This window comes from Echinops telfairi, unplaced genomic scaffold, assembly GCF_000313985.2.
Source record: "Echinops telfairi isolate 266 unplaced genomic scaffold, ASM31398v2 ScPeMD7_3;HRSCAF=10, whole genome shotgun sequence".
Lineage (NCBI taxonomy): Eukaryota > Metazoa > Chordata > Mammalia > Afrosoricida > Tenrecidae > Echinops > Echinops telfairi.
Genome location: NW_022103899.1, coordinates 54,851,267 through 54,870,728, shown reverse-complemented (window position 1 = coordinate 54,870,728; position 19,462 = coordinate 54,851,267). Strand labels below are relative to the sequence as shown.

Genomic DNA, 19,462 nt, shown 5'->3' with positions numbered 1-19,462 from the left:
GAATGATGTACAAATGCGCTTTACACAATTGATGTGTGTATGGATTGCGATAACAGTTGTATGAGCCCCTAATAAAATGTTTTAAAAAAAACAAACAAAAAAAAACTTGTGTGCCTGAGGAAAGGTGCTGCTATTACAGGAAGTCGGGCAGGTGTGAAAGTGTCTATGGAAGCAATGTGGAAGCACTGGGTTGCAGTTGTATAGTCACAGTACGATAGGCCACAGTCGTTCCAGCAAGTCCATGAGTGAACTCAACCAGGAAATGGCTTTGTCCGCAGAAGCGTGTGCAGTGTTGGATGCGATCTGTAAAGAGGAATCTCAGTACAACACACCGAGTCTCGTACGTTTTTCATTTCTGAACACAGAGATGACTCACAGATATGTGTTCTCTTTTGTGTTTTGGGGTAAGCAGCAATGCAGAGACTCCGCTGGTGTGTGACGCTTCAGAGCCCCAGCAAGGCAGCGGCAGCAGCAGCTCTGCAAGCAGCTTCGGGAGCTCCATCACAGCGTGTACAAAGGTACAGTGACCTCAGACAGTTTTCTTCGTGCACATGAACTGAAACACTAGCATAGGTGGGCACCTTTCAAGCATTTTTTCTAAAGCAGACACAAGAAGCAAAGCCAACAGCAAAATGGTGCCATGATTTGCCTGCCCGGGTAACCCTGGATGATATTTACATGACATGTTTTTTGCATGACATATGATATTTTTTTAAAGTCATGTAACTGCTGAGAGCTTAAACAGTACAAACATGTATATGTGAAAATTGTAACCTTTTCCCCAAACCACCTCAACCCCCACCTCCTCTCCAATCCCCTCCCAAATTGAACCATGGGGCACCTGCTTCATGGTTTCCTTTAGAAAGATTGTTGTGGGCTGACAGTGATTCCACCTGTTATAGGCAGTCCTTCAGTCTTTATGTAAGAAAGAAATTTGATTCCTTTTGATGTCATTCTAAAGAGAAGAGGGCTCTTGGGCTTATTGTATCAGGAGAAGCAGAATTATATCTCCAAGAATGTAGAGTTGGTAAACCTGTAGATCATCCTTGAAGACACTTGCAGGAAGTTATCATTTTTTCTTGCTTTGTTTTGTTCTGTCTTGTTTGTGTGCATATTATTATCTTTGCAGGTCTATCTAGATAAGATAGGCGGGATAAACAGTCTGGAGAAGAAAACAACGGGACCGTTGGTTCTGGGGGAATGTGAGAGAAGTAGAGGTGGGGGAAAGGAAGTGGTATTAACAAACCCAGGGACAAGGGAACAAGTGATCCAAAATCGGTGGTGATGAGGGTGTAAGATGCCTGATAGGGCTTGATCAAGGGTAATGTAACTGAGAGGAATTACTGAAACCCAAATGAAGGCTGAGCATGAGAGTGGACAAAAGGAAAGTAAAAGGAAATAGAGGAAAGAACTAGGAGGGAAAGGGCATTTATAGAGGTCTAAACACAGGAATGTACATATGTAAATATATTTATATAGGATGATGGGGAAACAGATTTATGTGCATATATTTATAGGTTTAGTATTAAGGTAGCAGATGGACATTGGGCCTCTACTCAAGTACTCCCTCAATGCAAGAATACTTTGTTCTATTAAACTGGCATTCCATGATGCTCATCTTCCTGACACGATTGCTGAAGACAAAGCGGGTGCATAAGCAAATGTGGTGAAGAAAGCTGATGGTGCCTTGCTATCAAGAGATAGAGCATCTAGGGTCTTAAAGACTTGACGGTAAACAAGTGACCATCTAGTTCAGAAGCAACAAAGCCCACATGGAAGAAGCACACCAGCCTGTGTGATCACAAGGTGTTGAAGGGATGAAGTATCAGGCATCAAAGAACAAAAAATCATATCATTGTGAATGAGGGGGAGTTCAGATTGGGGACCCAAAGCGCATCTGTAGGCAACTGGACATCCCCTTACAGAAGGGTCTTGAAGAGAGGTTGAGCCAGTCAGGGTGCAGTGTAGCAACAATGAAACATACAACTTTTCTCTAGTTCTTTAATGCTTTCTCCCCCCTCACACACACCACCACCACTATCATGATCCCAATTCTACCTTATAAATCTGGCTAGACCAGAGGATGTACACCTGGTACAGATAGGAACTGAAAACACAGAGAATTCCGGACAGATGATCCCATCAGGATCAGTGGTAAGACTGTTGGTACTGGGTGCGTGGAGGGAGAGTGGGGTAGAAAGGGGGAACTGATCACAAGGATCTACATGTGACCTCCTCCCTGGGGGATGGACAACAGAAAAGTGGGTGAAGGGAGACATCAGACAGTGTAAGACATGACAAAATAATAATAACTTATAGATTATCAAGAGTTCATGAGGGAGGGGGGCAGGGGAAGGGAGGGGGAAATGAGGAACTGATACCAAGGGCTCAAGTAGAAAACAAATGTTTTGAGAATGATGATGGCAACAAATGTACAAATGTGCTTGACACAATGGATAGATGGATGGATTGTGATAAGAGTTGTATGAGCTCCCAATAAAATGATTTAAAAAAATAAATAAACCACATAAACTCATCTGATCCAACCATCTCATTTTCCTAGTAAATCATTTTCAGACCGAGACATAGAATGTCCAAACATTTGAGAGCTGAATTTCTGGCTTTGAGTTTTTGTTTCTATTTGATGGTGAAGGGCATATGCCTCTTTTTTTAAAAATCATTTTATTGGGGGCTCGTACAACTCTTATCACAATCCATCCATCTATCCATTGTATCAAGCACATTTGTACATCTGTTGCCATCATCATTTTCAAAACATTTTCTTTCTACTTGAGCCCTTCATATCAGATTCTCATTTTCCCCTCCCCCACCCTTCCTCCTAAACCCTTGATAATTTAAAAATTATTGTTGTTCACTTCTTACACTGACCGATGTATCCATTTACCCACTTCTCTGTTGTTCATTCCCCCTGGGAGGGAGTTATATGTACATCATTGTGATTGGCTCCTCCTTTCTTCCCCCACCTTCCGCTTACCCTCCTGGTTTTGCTACTCTCAATATTGATCCTGAGGGGTTTATCTGTCCTGGATTCCCTGTGTTTCCAGCTCTGATCTGTACCCATGTACAGAGCAGATGCCTCTTCTTCTGAAAACTTAGAGAAAGGCACTGTTTCATTTAGTGTAAAAAGAAAAAAAAAACCCTCATAGTTGTGAATCAAGACAAATTCTCTAACTACACATGTTCTATGTAAAAATAATTATAATATCACTTATTATTATATCTTTATACCTTGATCTGTTCATTGTTGTGCCAATGTGAGTCTTATGTCCTCTGCTAGTTTTCAAGTATCACAGACATTGACAAATACCTGCACCTTCGAGATGGTATGGGAAAGTATAATTTGGCACAATTTTATATACATTCATCATCAAATTGTTTTAAAATGCACTTCTCTTATTAACTATTGGCTCTTAGTATCATGTGCTATATAAACAATGAGGCATTTTGCTCTTTTAGAAGTCTTGTAGAGAGGTCAATGCTATGAATTCCAGTTTTCAATACAGAATATGAAACACTATAATTCAAAGTGGTTTTAAGTAACTTTATAAAAAGACTTGAAACTCCAGGTGCCCAAGCCTTGGGTATATTCTACTGAACTCTGTAACTCCAGACTATAAAGTTGTCAGCAGGTGCTGTACTTTTCAAAAGTTTAATTATTTTCCATTCAACCTATTCTTTATAATATAGAATATATATAAAAATATAAAATCGAGAATTTAATTCTCAATAGCTATTATTGGAAGTCAGTGTGGTTTAGTATTTTAAAAAAGGATCCAAACCTGAGTGTTCACATTTAACACCCAGTCTCACCACTTCCTGGTCATGTTGTCTGTATGGTCTCTACTCAAAAGGCAAAGAGGAAAACCCCATATCAACAAAACCAAGCCGATGCCAACCCCACAGGACAGGGTAGAACCACTCTGTAGGTTTCTGAGTCTGTAACTCTGCACAGGAGTAGAAAGCCCCATCTTTCTCCTGTTCAGCAGCTGGTAGTTTCAAAATGCTGATGTTGTAACAGCAGTTCAACATGTAACAACCACACCGCCAGAGCTCCTAAAGGGGACAAGGAGAAAATACATCTAAACCTGTGTCTAACTTGCAAGGCTGTCCAGGTGAAGCTCCCTTCTTCCTCGTCAATCAAACTTCAGTATAGGTAATTGAAATCTATGAGTAATTCCCCAAACTCATTTTATCTAATAGCTTCATCTTCTTCCCATCAAATCTCTCTGATCAGAACTGGCATAGTGCTAAATTAATTGGTGAAAGAATTAAAGCCAGAGTCCCAAAGATAATACATAAGCTGGGTAATCAGCCTCTGATAAATAGCAAATTGACTGAATTTCTTTCATGTGGTTCATCGTATATCTCTAAGCATGTTAAGATTTCTATCCAGGAGCAATTGCTTCAGTTTCTCTTTTCTATAGGGAAAATGTGATCACCAAAAGTCATATTGTAAAGCAATAGCTTCAGGAAAGAGATTTGGGGTCACTTATTTAATTATGCACTGGGCTTCTAACCACAAGGTCAGCAGTTCTAATCCACCAGACACTACTTGGGAGAAAGATGATGCTTTCTGCGCCAGTAATATTTACAGCCCCAGAAACCCTTTACGGGGTTCTATAAGACAGAACCACCTATATGGCAGCAGGTTTGGCTTATTAGAATAAGGAAATCATTTCCATATCTATCCATACCTGCACCTAAGCCTGTACTTATGTCTATGTCATTGAGGAGCTACCTTTTCTCCAGTGCTAAGATGAGTAACTGAAAGGTTAGCTGTTTGAACCCACAAGCCTGTCCAGCAGGGTCCTTGGTGAACAATCAAGGCTCTCTGCTCCTTTGAAGATTATAGCCCCTGGGGACAATTATATTCTGTCACTTGGAGTTGCCATAAATGCAAATTGATGAAGACATCTACCAACATCAAGATGACCACTTCGTTGCCATGTATACCTTTATCCTGGCTGTTAATAGCATCCCCTCCCACAGGAGATAGATTGGCACCTTGGCTGCAACAAAGAGCTCAAACAGGCAGAATTATGAGGATGTCGCAGGAGCAGGCATGTTTTCACTCTGTTGTGCATAAAGTCACTATGGGTCAACTTGATGGCATCTAACAGCAACCTGGAGACTTAAAACTGATTGGCAGTGGTTACATTGTGTTTAATCAGGTCATGCGCAATTATTCAGTGTGAATTGCTAAGCAACTTAAAATACTGCCCCAGCCAAGTTGAATTAAACCTTAACTATCATGATAACTATTGATGTTACACTGAATAATAAGAATTTTTCCACTAAATGAGATACATTGTTATATCTTTTATCCTTCCAAATGTATTAAACATTAAACAAAAAGTCTTCTTTTGAAAGTTTTATTGATACTTCATCCACATGTCATGCAATTCAACAGTTCAGTCATATCAAGATGAGTTGTACAATCTTTACCACAATCAATTTGAAAACAGTTTCCTCTTCCTTGTACTCATTGTTATTCATGTCATTTTCTCTTTCAATTTTAGCACAATAAAATATTCGCCAATTAAATAGCTTTTACATGTATAATTCACTGCCATTGCTTATACCCTTCTTACTTACAATCATTACTGATATCCCGGTCCACATTGTTCCACCACCATTAAAAGGAATTCAATGGCCCCAAAGGAAACACTCTTTCTCCTTCACTCATGGTAACCACAGGACAAGTGTGGCTTCTTTTTTTATTTAGTAGTTTTCTTGACATAATATTCATATATCAGACCCTTCCATAGTTAAATCTCTTTTAAAAGAGTGTATATACATCGTCACAATCAGTTTAAATGCTCTCTACCCCTCCCACATTCATTGATTGCGCCCAGTTCCTCTCACCCTACCCCTTATCCACCCTCCCATTCCCGATAAATCACTGCATCAGATATTGTCTCTCTGCACCCACTCTTGTGTTTCCCAAAATGGGAAACCTAACAGAAACCATAAAAAATGAAACAGAAGAAGAAAACAATCATAATAAAATAAAAAAATAGAGCAAGAAGAAGATACCACCACAATATTTTAAAAGCTAAAGAAGAAATTTCAAGCAAAAACTCTTTATGTTTCTTTCTAGTAAATACATATGTTCTTTCTAGAAAGGCAATAACATGTTGTGTTCCAAACTGCGCCTGGAATTCAATGACACAAGTGAGCTACCAGGCTTCATTTCCCGTGGTGTGATTTTGGCCAGTTACTACAACATTGTTTGCTTGGATTCCTTAGGGCCGGTGTGAGGTTCACATATAATATTTGTAAACACCATTGGCACATAAGATATACTCAACAAATATTCTTTTCATTAGCTGCCATTGAGTCAGCTCCTACTCATGGGAAGCCATGTGCAATAGAACAAATGTCCACCCAGTCCTGCACCATCTTCATCATAGTGTGTGCTGGAGTTCCTTGTATGTGGAGTGCCTGCCAACATTCAGGGCTCTACTTTCGGCACTATACCTGGCAGCATCTGATTGTGGTCCATAGAGTTTTCTTTGGCTAATTTCCAAAAGCTGATCACCAAGCATTTCTTCTTCATCCTAGTCTGAAGTCACCACAGTTCAATAAACTGAGAGAGCAATGGGAGCAAAAGATGCTGCTCCAACTTAACATTTATTCACTAACTCATTATGTTCATCTGGGTAGACTAGCGAAACAAATTCATAATTACGCCTATGTGTATATGAAAGAGTTTTATATACAAGAGCAATTAAGTATTGAGAAAACATCCCAGCCCAATCCAGATCAAGTCCATAAATCTGATATTAGCCCATATGTCCTATACCAATCTATACATTCCTCTTCAGACTCACACAGCACATGCAATGATGCTGAATGCAGGCAGATCACAGGCCAGTGGGTGGGAAGTTTTCTGGATCCAGTGGTGTTGTGAGCATCTCATCACTGGCAGGGGTCTCCACATGGCTCCTCCAGCTCAGGGCACTAGCATAGCTCCATGTGACTTGTCATGAAGCATGCCTCACAGGAAGTGAGCCTGTGTCCCACCTCCAGCAAGCTATTTATCTCCTTAGTGCCTCCAAATGAAGTCATCAAGCTGCAATCTGATTGACAGACTAGACTCCACCCCTTCACTCTTAATCCTTGCAAATTGGCCACAGTTATGTAACTACCACACTCATTATCTGATATATGTATTATTATAATGATATAAAGCTACTAACTATTTTGTTTTGTTTTCATCACAATGTACATCTAATAGTAATGAACACCAAGTTGTAAGGTGAGAGTAGCCTCAGCTATGAGGGTTAAGGTTATGTGTCAATTTGACCTAGTCATGATGTTCAGTGGTTTGACACCAATGATGTAATTTGGCTGTTATGTTATGGTGTCATTTGCCATTTGTGTGATGACATGGTCACTCTATCTTATGATCTTAGTCTTTAGAGCCTAATTATGTTGATAAGTCAGGAGTGCACTTGTTTCCAAGTCACTGTTCTTTACACCAGGACAAAAATTTATTTAAATAGAATTAAACATGCAATATCAATATAACATGCAGTGCACCTCATTAGACTAAATATTTAGGTTTTCCTCTAGTTTGGAAACATTACACTCAATGTCATATGTTCCCAATAACTAACCACTTTCATTCAGGCTTTATTTTCACATAGTGAACATTCGCCATTTGAATTACAGCAGAAACAAGTCCCTGAATAGGATTCCTGAGAAGAAATAATTTTTGGAGAAAAAAAATCAACACCCTAAATTTCCTTCTCTTTCTATGTCACATTAATTAAATCTACCTTAATCCTGCACTTATCAAAGGCAGCAGACTGAAGACATTGATTCCCAGAGGCAGAGTTTGAGCTTAATATGACAGGTGATCAGCTCTTTGAAGTTTCAAGAGCTTTCTTTGCTACAGTGAGACCCCTTTGAACAGACAACTTTGCCTTGAACAGTATAGCACAGACCCATCTGAAGGATGACAGAATGCCAATCCCTTGATGTCTCATCTTCCTCTGTAAATACATTTTCATCTATATTTATATCTTTTGGATGGCATGTAGTTAACTAAAGCAAGTCAATTAATGTTTGCAGGCATGAGCATAGAAACTGGGAGGCCTTTCAGAATCTGCTATATATTCCTAAAGATTTTTTATGCATCAGACTTATATTGCCTTTGGTCAAAAGTTCCAGCAATATATGCTCAAGGAGAAGTACATCCACTGTGTTTAAAAGATTGGTAGTCTCTGGTGAAAACCAATTATAATAGTCTGTATTCATAGAAGCTGGGTCCCTAAGGAAAAAAAAATGACTTTAGTTGGATAGAGAGATAGATATATAAGCAAAGTAAGGAGAAATATGACAAAACAAAATTTTATAAATTACCTAGGCTTCATGAGGGAGGGGGAGCAGGGTGGGAGGGGAAAATGAGGACTGATGCCAGGGGCTTAAGTGGAGAGCAAATGTTTTGAGAATGATGAGGGCGATGAATGTACAAATGTGCTTTACACAATTGATGTATGGATTGTCATAAGAGTGTGTGAACCTCTAATAAAATGATTTTTTTAAAAGAAAGGTAAGGAGAATGAAAGAGAGAGAAATCTAATTTAGCTATATTCACCTTTTTAAAAGGAGAAAAGACCTTTCCCCAAGAGACTAGGCCAATATTAGCTCCATAGACACCTGCAGACTTCTGACACTAGAATTGGTCTATCCAATTCTTGTCTGGTCCCAGATGTCCCGTTCTATCACTGTTCTCAAAGAGTAACCAAAGGTTTGAAGAAACAGGGATAATTTTAAGGAAGAAAGTTGAAATTCCCTTACCAAAGGTTATATTTAAGGAAGACTCTTAGGAAATCTAAAAAGCATCCCTTAGAGCAAAGGGAGATGGGACTCTGGATGGCGGGAAGGATGCAGTGTTCTATTTGGTGTGCATGGAGGTGCGGGACATGTGAGAGGGACATGTGCAGAGCCCGTGGGACGAGAGATACGCAAACCCGAGTGAAGTGCACTTCAAAATAATGATCACTAGGCCCTGGTACCATAATGAGTCACGCATTGGGCTTCTAACCATAAAGTCAGAGGTTTGAAACCACTAAGTGCTCCTTGAGGGAAAAATGAGACTTTCTGTTCCTGTAAAGATTCACAGCCACAGAAACCCAAAAAGACAGACCTATTTTGTCCTATGGGGTCTCTATGAGTTAGTCTTCTTGATGAAAATGTCTGAGCAGGTCTGGTGGTATAGCGGTTAAGCTTTGTGCTGTGATTCTCAAGGTCAGCAGTTCAAAACCACCAGCCTCTCCTCAGGAGTGGTGCTTTCTTCTCCTCTGAAGAGTTATAGTGTCCTAAATCCACAGGGCAGTTCTCTGAGTACGAATTGACTCATGGAAGTGAGTTGTTTTTGTTTGTTTGTTTATTTATTTATTTATTTATTTTAGACTTGTCTATGACTTGCCATTAGCCGCTGTCTGGTCAGCACCCAACTTATGATTCCACTGCACAGTGATTGCGAACACTGTCTCCTGTCCTGGACCATCTCTGTATTAAGTTTTAGTGTGGACCTGTATGATTCCTAAAGTATTTATTGGTTGATTTTCAGAAATCAAGGCTCTCTGGACAGGCAGGCGGTGACTGTACATGAGGTGCACTGGCTGGGAGTCAAAGCCAGGTTCCCCATGGGAGTCTACTAAAGAGCCACCACTCCCCTGGGCATTCCATAGCTGGGCAGGTTGAGGAGGAGAAGGACTCTGGGGAGTTAGGCGCAGTCAAACAAGATGAGGCGTTCCAATGGGGATGTTGGGAAGAGAGGTGAACCAGGGAGGAAAGCCACGCATTCGGAGCAGGCCTTGCCAGACACAGAGTTCCCTCGATGGAAACTTCCTGGTGACCTGCAGCACATGGGCACCTAGGATGCCTCAGGGTTGCACTGAGGACAGACACCGATAATGATGGTCTCTGACCTCAGGCCACTGTGGACTGAAACAGGTTGAGGTGCTAAATGCCTTCTCCTGCCTGTGAGAGGGAGAAAGAGCTGGGACAGGATGCACCGACCTTCTGCAGGGCTCTTGCTTTGGAAAATGCCTGTTTGCTACTAATCCGATGTGGGGAACTAGGAGGTTTCCTGGTGTCACTCTGATTAAGCACTTGACTACCAACTTGAAAGTGACAAGTTCAAACCCACCAGCCCCCCCTGCGAGGGGAAATGAGGCGTGCCGCTTCTGCAAAGATGAAAGACCAGGGAACCCTAAGGAGGCAGGTCTACTCTGTCCTGTCAGACTGCTGTGAACCCCAATTAATTCGATGGCGACAGGTTTGGCTTGGCGGGTTGGATGTGTAAGTATTATAGCATGACTCACAGTGTAAATGTCTCTGCCTCTTACTCCAGAAGTCAAGGAATCAGAGCACTTCCCAGGACTCGTCTCTCCCCCCCTTGGCCTTCAACAACCGCTCTAAACTTGTCAGGCTCCCAATGTGCTCGGCTGATCCGATTCTCGTCCACAGCTCACTTCCTTAAATCTTTTCGCTGTGCGTGAAGAACACCCGGAGGCATCTTGCAGTGTCTTTTTCCTCCTCTGGAAAAACAGAGCTCAGCAAAGCCAAAATAGCTGAGAACATTTTGTAGAATTATGACTGAGGCTACCCCACCGGAAGTTGGCACGTTCATCTGTTCTTCTTATCTATTCATTTTATTTCTGGTTTTAATGACTACCCAAATCTTCTGTGGTAGACTGCGTGCTCTAGAGATGCAAAACCAATGACAGTTATATGTATGTATATGGATTTATTTGTATATGGATTTATATGGAAAGAGATTTATTTCCAAGAATGTTGAAAAAAAACACACTGTTTCAATTCTCACAGTTGTGAAGCAGGAAAATCTAGTCCAGTTCAAGTTCATGGATCAGATGTAAAGTGAAGGCTTCTCAAGGCTGGTAGAGCTTCAGGGACTGATGAACCAGAAAGCAGGAGGACCACAGGCCGGTAGATGCAAAGTCCATTGAATATAAGTCTGCTGATAGCTCCCAGGATTGACAGGCAAAATGGTAGACAGGTAATGAGCCAGTTTCAGAACCCAGATCCAGAAGTGAGTCTTTCCCACCAATACTTCTTACACTCCCCACGCACACACCACCCACTCAAAAAAACCCTCCAAACAACAGTAGATCTTAAACCATGCCATACGTTTTCCTACATGTGTGTTTATTGCATGTCATTTTTCTTAGTATTAAACACTTTCACACAGACGTCAATGGACTGATGTATGTAGATGTATGTAGATGTTGTAATGGCTCTAGTTCCTCCTCTGATTTTGCATGGCTTTCCTTGCTTCCCTTGCCTGAATCCATATTCAGGGAAATACTCGTCCCAAAGGATGTTTCATTTGGACAGTTCTTCCTCATCTTGTTCCCATCATCACATGCACTTAAAATCATAGTAATAGATGTTTGGAATCGTGAAGAGAACAGAAGAACAGGGATGCGTGCCTTGGCATTGCTCTCCGAAGCTCTGTCCAGGCTACAGACCACTGAGGGCATCACTGTCTTAGTGTCTCGGCACCATCCTGTCTCTGAGTCTCACTTGTTTGGGGAGAGAACAGAGTAGCATGGAATTCTTGGTCTAACGATAATACGTACGTATGCGGAAGCAGCAGTTGGCCAGTCGTCAGGCTGCTGACATAGAGCAAAGCTTTACTTTGCAGGTGAAATGTCTCTCTGGAAAGGTTCCAGGCTGCTACCCTGTTGACACTCAGCAAAAATGAAGTGGGATGATGCTTTGACTCTATAGGACATGAAAATGGGAGTCTTGCTCAATGTGAAAACTCTTTATTACCTTTTCACAGAGCCTTTGGATATAGGTTGAAATTTCAAATTTTCTTCTTATTGAAGAAATCACATCATAAATACTTCTAGCATGCCCTTCCCTCCAAAACACCATCCCTGGGGCAGAAAATTACAGCAAATACCCAAATACAAGAGACTTGCTGAGCTGAACAACAAAGTCTTTGCCCAGAAATAAAGGTGGGTGATCAACTGAATAAGATACTCATATACATAAATTACCTGGTGGGAAGAAAACTTGAATACACACATTCCAAAAGATGACTTAGAAAAAAATTAACATGTTCATTACAAAAATTCACAAGAGGACAGAGCTGTTTGATAAGATAGTTGAGGACCCATTTTAGGCAGACCCTCGAGAAATACATGGATGAAAGGGAATCAGAGAGCAATGCAGGAAGGTGGAATGAGCTGGCAAAGAAGCATGTACATCATAAACTATAGTATGGGATTATTTAGAACAGCGGTTCTCAACCTGTGGGTTATGACCCCTTCGGGGGTTGAATGACCCTTTCACAGGGGTCACCGGATTCATAACAGTAGCAAAATTGCAGTAATGAAGTCACAATGAAAATAATTTTATGGTTGGGTGGTCAACACAAAACAACACGAGGAACTGTATTAGAGTGTCGCGGCATTAGGAAGGTTGAGAACCACTGATTTAGAAAAACAGATGGACGTGAACTGAGGGTGTGTATAGGGATTGGAGAGTGTAATATGTGAAACATCAGAGTTTGATAAATACTTATCAGTGCAATACATTAATGTCTAACAAGGATGAGATGAATTCGTGTCTGTCTTCAGTATTTATGAACAATAAGCCCATAAATACTGTCTACTGTCCTTCTATCCCAGAGATTAGTCTACATGCTGATGACTGTAGTAAGTTCTCTCTAATGTTTGTTGGATCAGTTAATCAATTAACGTTAAAGTCTATTAAATAGACCATGAACTACCAGAAGAAGAAACAAATTTGTTTGGCAAGAAATACAACCAGAATATTCCTTACAAGCCAAGATGATGCAACTTCATTTCACCTATTTTGGACATGTCATCAGGAAAGACCAATCCCTCAAGAAGCGCCTCATACTTGGTATAGTGGAGGGTCAATGAAAAATGGAAGACCCTCAAGGAGACAGACTAGCACAGAATCAGCAACCAGAGGCTCAAATATAGCAACAATTGTAATCATGGCCAAGGTCTGAGCCATGCTTTGTTCTGTAGGGTTGCTGTGAGTCAAAATGGGCTTGGCTGCACCTAACAACAACCACAACAATAACAATAATACGAAACCCATTGCCATTGAGTTGATTCGGAATCACGGCAGCCCCGTGTGTGACTAAGTGACACTGAGCTCCATAAACTTCCCTGGGTAGAAATCTTTTAGGAAATAAATTCATGCATCCTTGCCAATGTGACCACTGGAAACAAAGCATCTGTGTCGCCTACTCAAACAAAGAAAACTCACTGACGTCAAGTTGATTCTAACCCATAGAAACCCAACTTAGGGTTTCCACAACTGTAAATCTTTACCAAAGTATCCACTCTCACATTTCTCTAGTAGAGGGCTCCTGGATTTGAACTGCTGACCTTGTGATTGGCAACCCAATGAGTAGCACATTAGACCTCCAGGGCTCTTTGGGCCACACAGAGACATAATAATAATAGCTTTCTAGTATTTGTGAACACCAGCAATTATCCAAAATGATGTGCATTAGTTATTTCCAACATACCCAAAGACATCGTTTGTGGCACGTGGTCATAACATCCACATTTTTTAATGACATGAGTTTCCTTTCCCTGACAACAGTGTCCACGTTCCATTCCTTGTAGACCATTCAATGCACCACCACTCATCTCATCTCTTCCTTCAATTTCCCAACTCACTCTTCCTTCTTTCCTAACCCTTCTGAACCTTGTCCTTTGGCAAATGCTACCCCTGTAATTTCAAATAGTTGATTAATCTGAAGCGTTCATACTCATTCGTCCTATTGTTACCTTTATAAACCTGTCTTGTACTGGGCTGAAAATGGAGCCACAGGTGTGATTGCATTTATAAACCTGAAGGGGGACGAAGAGCCATAGTCTAGGGTTCCACAGTCACTCTCCAACCACGAAGCCTGGCTTCTCTTGGGATTTGAGTTTTCTTACACATTTTTCTCCCACTCTCTCCAGCACTTTCTATCGTGATCCCTTTCAGGGCAGTTAGTAGTGGTAGCTGGGCACCACTGAGTTCTTCTGGTCATGGGATTATGGGGGGCTGAAGTTGTAGGGTTCCAACAGTCCACTGGACTAATTTTTTCCATGTGTATTCATTATTCATCATTGCTCTTTCCTCCAGACAATCTTACATGGCTGCTCACAAGCTCACAAGCTCTTAAGATCTCAGTCATTAGTCACTAAAGTAGGATGTGTTAGTCTGGGTTGCCTAGAGAAACAATTTCAGACACTCATATGTGTATAAGAAAGGGCTTTATATACAAGAGCAATTGAATATTGAGACAACATCCCAGCCCACTCCAGATCAGGTGTATAAGTCGGATATTAGCCCATATGTCTGATGCCAATCTATAAATTCCTCTTCAGATTCATGCAACCCATGCAATGATGCCGAATGCAGAAAGATCACAGGCCAGTGGGTGGAAAGTCTATGGATCCAGTGGCAATGGAAGCATCTCAGTGCTGGCAGGGGTTTCCATGTGACTCCTTTCAGCTCCAGGGCTCTGGCGTGGCTCCACGTGTCTTATCTGCAGGAATATCTCACAGGGAGTAAGTGTATGTCTCTCCTCCAGCAAGCTATTTAAATCTCCTTAGTGCCTCCAAATGAGGCCATTGAACTGCGACCTGATTGATGGGCTAAAGTCCACCCCTTCACTCTTAAGTCTCAAATTGACAACAGATTATGTAACTACCACATAGGGTAATATACTCAGCTTATAGATGTGGAGACTGAATCTCAAAGAAGCTCAGTGGCTTGCCCTAGGTTTGCACAGTGAATTAAGGGAGAAGTTGGGATTTCAGAGCAGCTCACTCTTCAAGCCTCTGTGCTTTCCCTGCCTTCTGGCTTCTGTGAGCTACCTAGATTCAAAGGGCAAGTTATGAAGGGAATAGAAAGAAGTGAGAGACCAATACAATTGTTATGGACCCTGTGGGTGACCAGCCTTCTCTAATATCCCTAACTGAGTATCCTCTACAACTCTTATTTTCCATTACTGCACCATGTTGAGTTTTCTTATAATACTTGCAATTTGTAATTAAATGTTTATCTGAATGTTGCTTTCTTATGTACAATTTGACTCATATGCCAGATTTTATTCTATTATTTTTTAATAAATCATTTTATTGGAGGCTCTTACAGCTCTTATAACAATCCATACATCAGTTGTATCAAGCACATTTGTACACATGTTACCATCATCATTTCCAAAATATATTAATTTTACTTGAGTCCTTGGTATTAGCTCCTCTTTTTCCCCCGCCCACCCTCATGAACCCTTGATAATTTATAAATTATTTTTATTTTCATATTTTACACCATCCACTGTCTCTCTTCACCCACGTTTCTGTTGTTTGCCCCCCCCCCATGTGGGGGTTGTAGTTGACCATTGCAATTGGTTCCCCCTTTGTCCCCCTTTTCTCTCCACCTTCCTCCTATCCTTATGGCATCGCTACTCTCAATATTGGTCCTGAGGGGTTTATCTGCCCTGGATTCTGTGGGTTGAGAGCTCTTATCTGTAACAGTGTACATGCTCTGGTCTAGCCAGATTTCTAAGATGGAACTGGGTCATGATAATGGGAGGAGGGGGAGGGAGCATTAGGGAACTACAGGAATGTTGTGCCTGTGCTATACTGCACCCTTCATGGCAGATTTTAAACTCCAGAAAAGGTGAAGACCATGCTTGTATTATCACCATTGTATTACCTGAAATTAGCTCGTGCTTTGTATTTGAACAGTGGAGGTCCCTAGGAAAGGACTCCATGCTTGGTAAAGTAGAGGGGACGCAAATGAAGAGGACAGCCGACAATGAGATGGATTGACACAGTGGCTACAACAATGAACTTAAACATCACAGTGGTTGTAAAGATGGTCCAGCACTGGGCAGTGTTTGGTTCTGCTGTACACAGAGTTGCTATGAGTAGCAACCAGGAACTGACTTGACACACTCTAACAGCAACAACAATGTCTAGTGATACCCATCCCCACCCCCAACTGACGGTACCTAACCACGACAACGACAACATGCATTTAAACAATCGTTCAGAAGACAGTAGACAAATAAGTGTTTCTGGGTGGTGTACATGGTAAAATGCTTACGGTTGACTGAAAGGCTAGAGGTGGAGTCTTCCCAAAGACCCCTCCGAAGAAAGACCTGGTGACCAACTTCCAAATAGGCAGACACTGGAAACCACAGAGAGCACAGTTCTAATTAGATGTCACGGGTGTCATCCTGAGCTGGAGGAGTCTCTACAACGGCTAGTTTTTAAACAGCCAGAACTGGCACAGAAGTTTCCAGCGAGGGTAACTGGGAGCATTATGGTTTTTACTGAAAACGGGGAGATGGATTTCTTTTAGGGAGGGAGGGAATTTGCAGTGAGACATGAAGAGGCTGCCGTGACAGCGGAAAACACCAGAGCCATCACGGTAAGTTAGAAATGTGAAGCGCCGTGTTCCTGAGAAGGTCAGAGCCGAGGATCACATCTATGAGTCATCTCTGGAGGTGGCATTTGATGTCCTGGGAGCGATGAGTTCCCCAGCGAGAAACGACGGAGGGCGTAAAATGAGCAATTCACTGAGGATGGAACTTGAGGGAATAGTCGTTCGCGGAATATGGAAAGAAACGGAGTTAAAAGGAGACTTCCCCTCAAAACTCAAATTCGTCTTTCATAATCTGCTCAAGAGGAACGTCCTCCTAGGGAGCACAGAGTAGCCCCTGCATTGTGACACTGGCACTTGGATTCTTCTCTTGGTTTTTTGTCCATCCCCCTCCCCCCTTATTGATTTGTAAGGAATCCAGGTGGCGTAGTGGATTGCACATGGGACTGCTAACAGCAAGGTGTTAAGTTCTAACTTACCATCTTTTCTGAGAGAGGAAAATGAGGCTCTCTGCTTCTGAAACATTTATAGCTTCGAAACCCCAGAGGAACAGCTATACTCTCTGTCCGGTAGGGTCTCTATGAGCTGGGTCACCTTGGTGGCAGGTAGAAAGGGAGGGAGGGAGGGAGTATTGATTTGTTTTTTCTTTCTAGGGCTTTAGAAGCAAATATCATCAAACATTTGAAATAAGTATTGATAATAATCAACAATGAAATGCCACAGTTTTGTAAATATTTTCTACATATATATGTTATAGAAATATAACTGACTATTTTTTTAATTTACCTATTTGTTGTTCAGAAAGTATGCACAGGAAATCATACACCAATTCAACAGTTTCTGCAAGTACTAGGGGCTTCAAAAACCTGTGGAAAAATAGAACGAAAAAATCTGGGAATTTTCCCATGAACTTTTAGAAGTCCCTTCGCTTGCTTCAGTGACAATGATTCCGGTCTTCAAGTTGTGTGTGGGCTGCCTTTGATCAAAGCAACCTTTAACACAGTCTTCCCGTTATCACAGTCTTTTGAGCATGTGTTTGACATCCATTTCATTTTCATCTCTGGAAGGGCACCAGTGTGTTTTATTCCTCTTAACACCCCCAGTGCCCCACATAGAAGAAAGAGCAGAGGGAACCCTTGTTGACTGAAGGAGACGATAAGAGAAGCAGGAGGAGAAAGATGAGAAAGGAGCATCACATATACTAAATCAAGGAAGAGAAATGGTCAAATGTTTGGAAAAGGCCAAGAACATGTTAAGATGGGGGAAAACAGTCCAAATTTTACCATGTGTTGATCATAATAGCTCTAATGTATCAACCTCTGTTAAGAGGCTAGCACTTACAAAAGACACTGCTGTGGAGTCTATAGGACAGAGTAGAGCTACTCCAGGGGATTTCCAAGCCTGTAGATCTTTATAAAAACCAACAACCTCATCCCTCTCCCACATCGAGAGAGACCAGTGTTTTCAAACCACACACCCCTTTTCAGCGGTTCATTGCTTAATCCATGGCAACACCAAGACTCCTTGCACTTTTTAAAAGTTTCTTAATTAATCCTTGGAGCAAGCAACTGAGGTGTCTTCACAAAGCAGATATAAAAAGGAAGCTTCAAAGAGGCTACACCCCTTGCCCAAGTTTATTCCATTCGTACGTGTTGGAGAAAGGATTCAACTCAAGTTCTTCCTCCTGGATCCTGCTACTAACTCTTCCACTGCCATTTAGCCCAGAGGGCCAGTTCTAGTCTGTCTGATGGGGGCACTATGAGTCAGAAACTCCTCCGTTGCAGTGAGAGCCAGTTGAGTCAATTCTGACCCATAGCAACCCTTTAGTATACAGTAGAACCACTCCCTAGGGTGGCTGACTGCCTCATCTTTCTCCTACAGAGCAACTGGTGGGTTTGAACTGCCCACCTTACAGTTAACAGGTCAACATTTAACTAACCTACAATTATTTTTTTATATCCAGGCATTGCAGCACTTGTTTGGGGTTAGGTCTAGTATAGGAAGAATGTCTTTGGCCACTCCTTCTTAAGTCAATGGAGTCTCTGCCTGGGTAACACAAATCGTCACTGTGGTCAGTGGCCCATGTAAGTTTGGAGGTTCAAGTCCCCTAGGGGGCACCTTGGAAGAAAGGCTAGGACATTTCTTTCTGAAAAATCCACCGTTGAGAATCTTTTGGAGCACAGTTCTACTCTGAAACTCTTAGAATTGCTATGAGCACAAGTCAATTCCACAGCAAACGGACGCCCCTCACGTTCGTCCTGAATTTCTGAGCTCTGTTCTCTATGCATAGCCATGAGGCCACCAGGGCTCCTGTTCACTATATGAGAGAGCAAATCACTTGAAAATGGAGCAAAAGGATCTGTCTTCATCATTTATGACACCCATGAAATCTTTTTAAGTGCCATCGTTATTTCAAACTTGTGAACACACAGCACGCTCCTTATTATCTTTTTGTCTGAAATAAGTGAGCCCACAACTAAAAATAGCAGATAACTAGATGAGTGTTGAAAGCCTGGTGAGATTTCCTTTTTCTCCCTCTCAGAAAGTGAGTCTCTCTGCGGGTGGATTATATTCATAAGGCGTCAAAGTCATTAGTGTCTCAAGTGTAGATTCTTTTGGCCAAGCACTCCTTTTTGTCTAGTGGTGTGCCCAAACCCATCAAACCAAAAGTTGTTCTTGGGTAGAATTGCTTAGCATGTGACTCTACGTGTTTTGTTGAAGCTAGTATTTTTTTTAAACAGTTTTATTGGCATATAATTCACAAATCATACAATTCAATAGTTCCATCATATTAAGAAGTCAATTTTAGAACATTGTCTAAATATGTTTAGAACATTGTCTTGCTTCTTGTATTCATCCATATTAGCTCCCCAAATCCTGCCTTTATATTATGTCCCTTGTTTATTTATTTGGCTCTTTTTAAAAAAAAATTATACAACTCTTATCACAATCCATACATACATCCATTGTGTCAAGCACATTTGTACATTTGTTGCCCTCATCATTCTCAAAATATTTGCTCTCC

General features: G+C 41.4%; 1 protein-coding gene across 4 annotated transcripts in view; it reads left to right on the top strand.

Moving 5' to 3' along the window:
- LOC101645827 (SPHK1 interactor, AKAP domain containing) overlaps positions 1-19,462 on the top strand; it is a 170,299-nt gene that overhangs the window by 53,538 nt on the left and 97,299 nt on the right. For all 4 annotated transcript variants that reach the window (XM_045294726.1, XM_045294719.1, XM_045294718.1 and 1 more), the window contains exon 2: positions 413-518. In XM_045294726.1, coding sequence (XP_045150661.1) covers positions 413-518 — 106 coding nt within the window. The remainder of the gene's footprint in view (positions 1-412; positions 519-19,462) is intronic.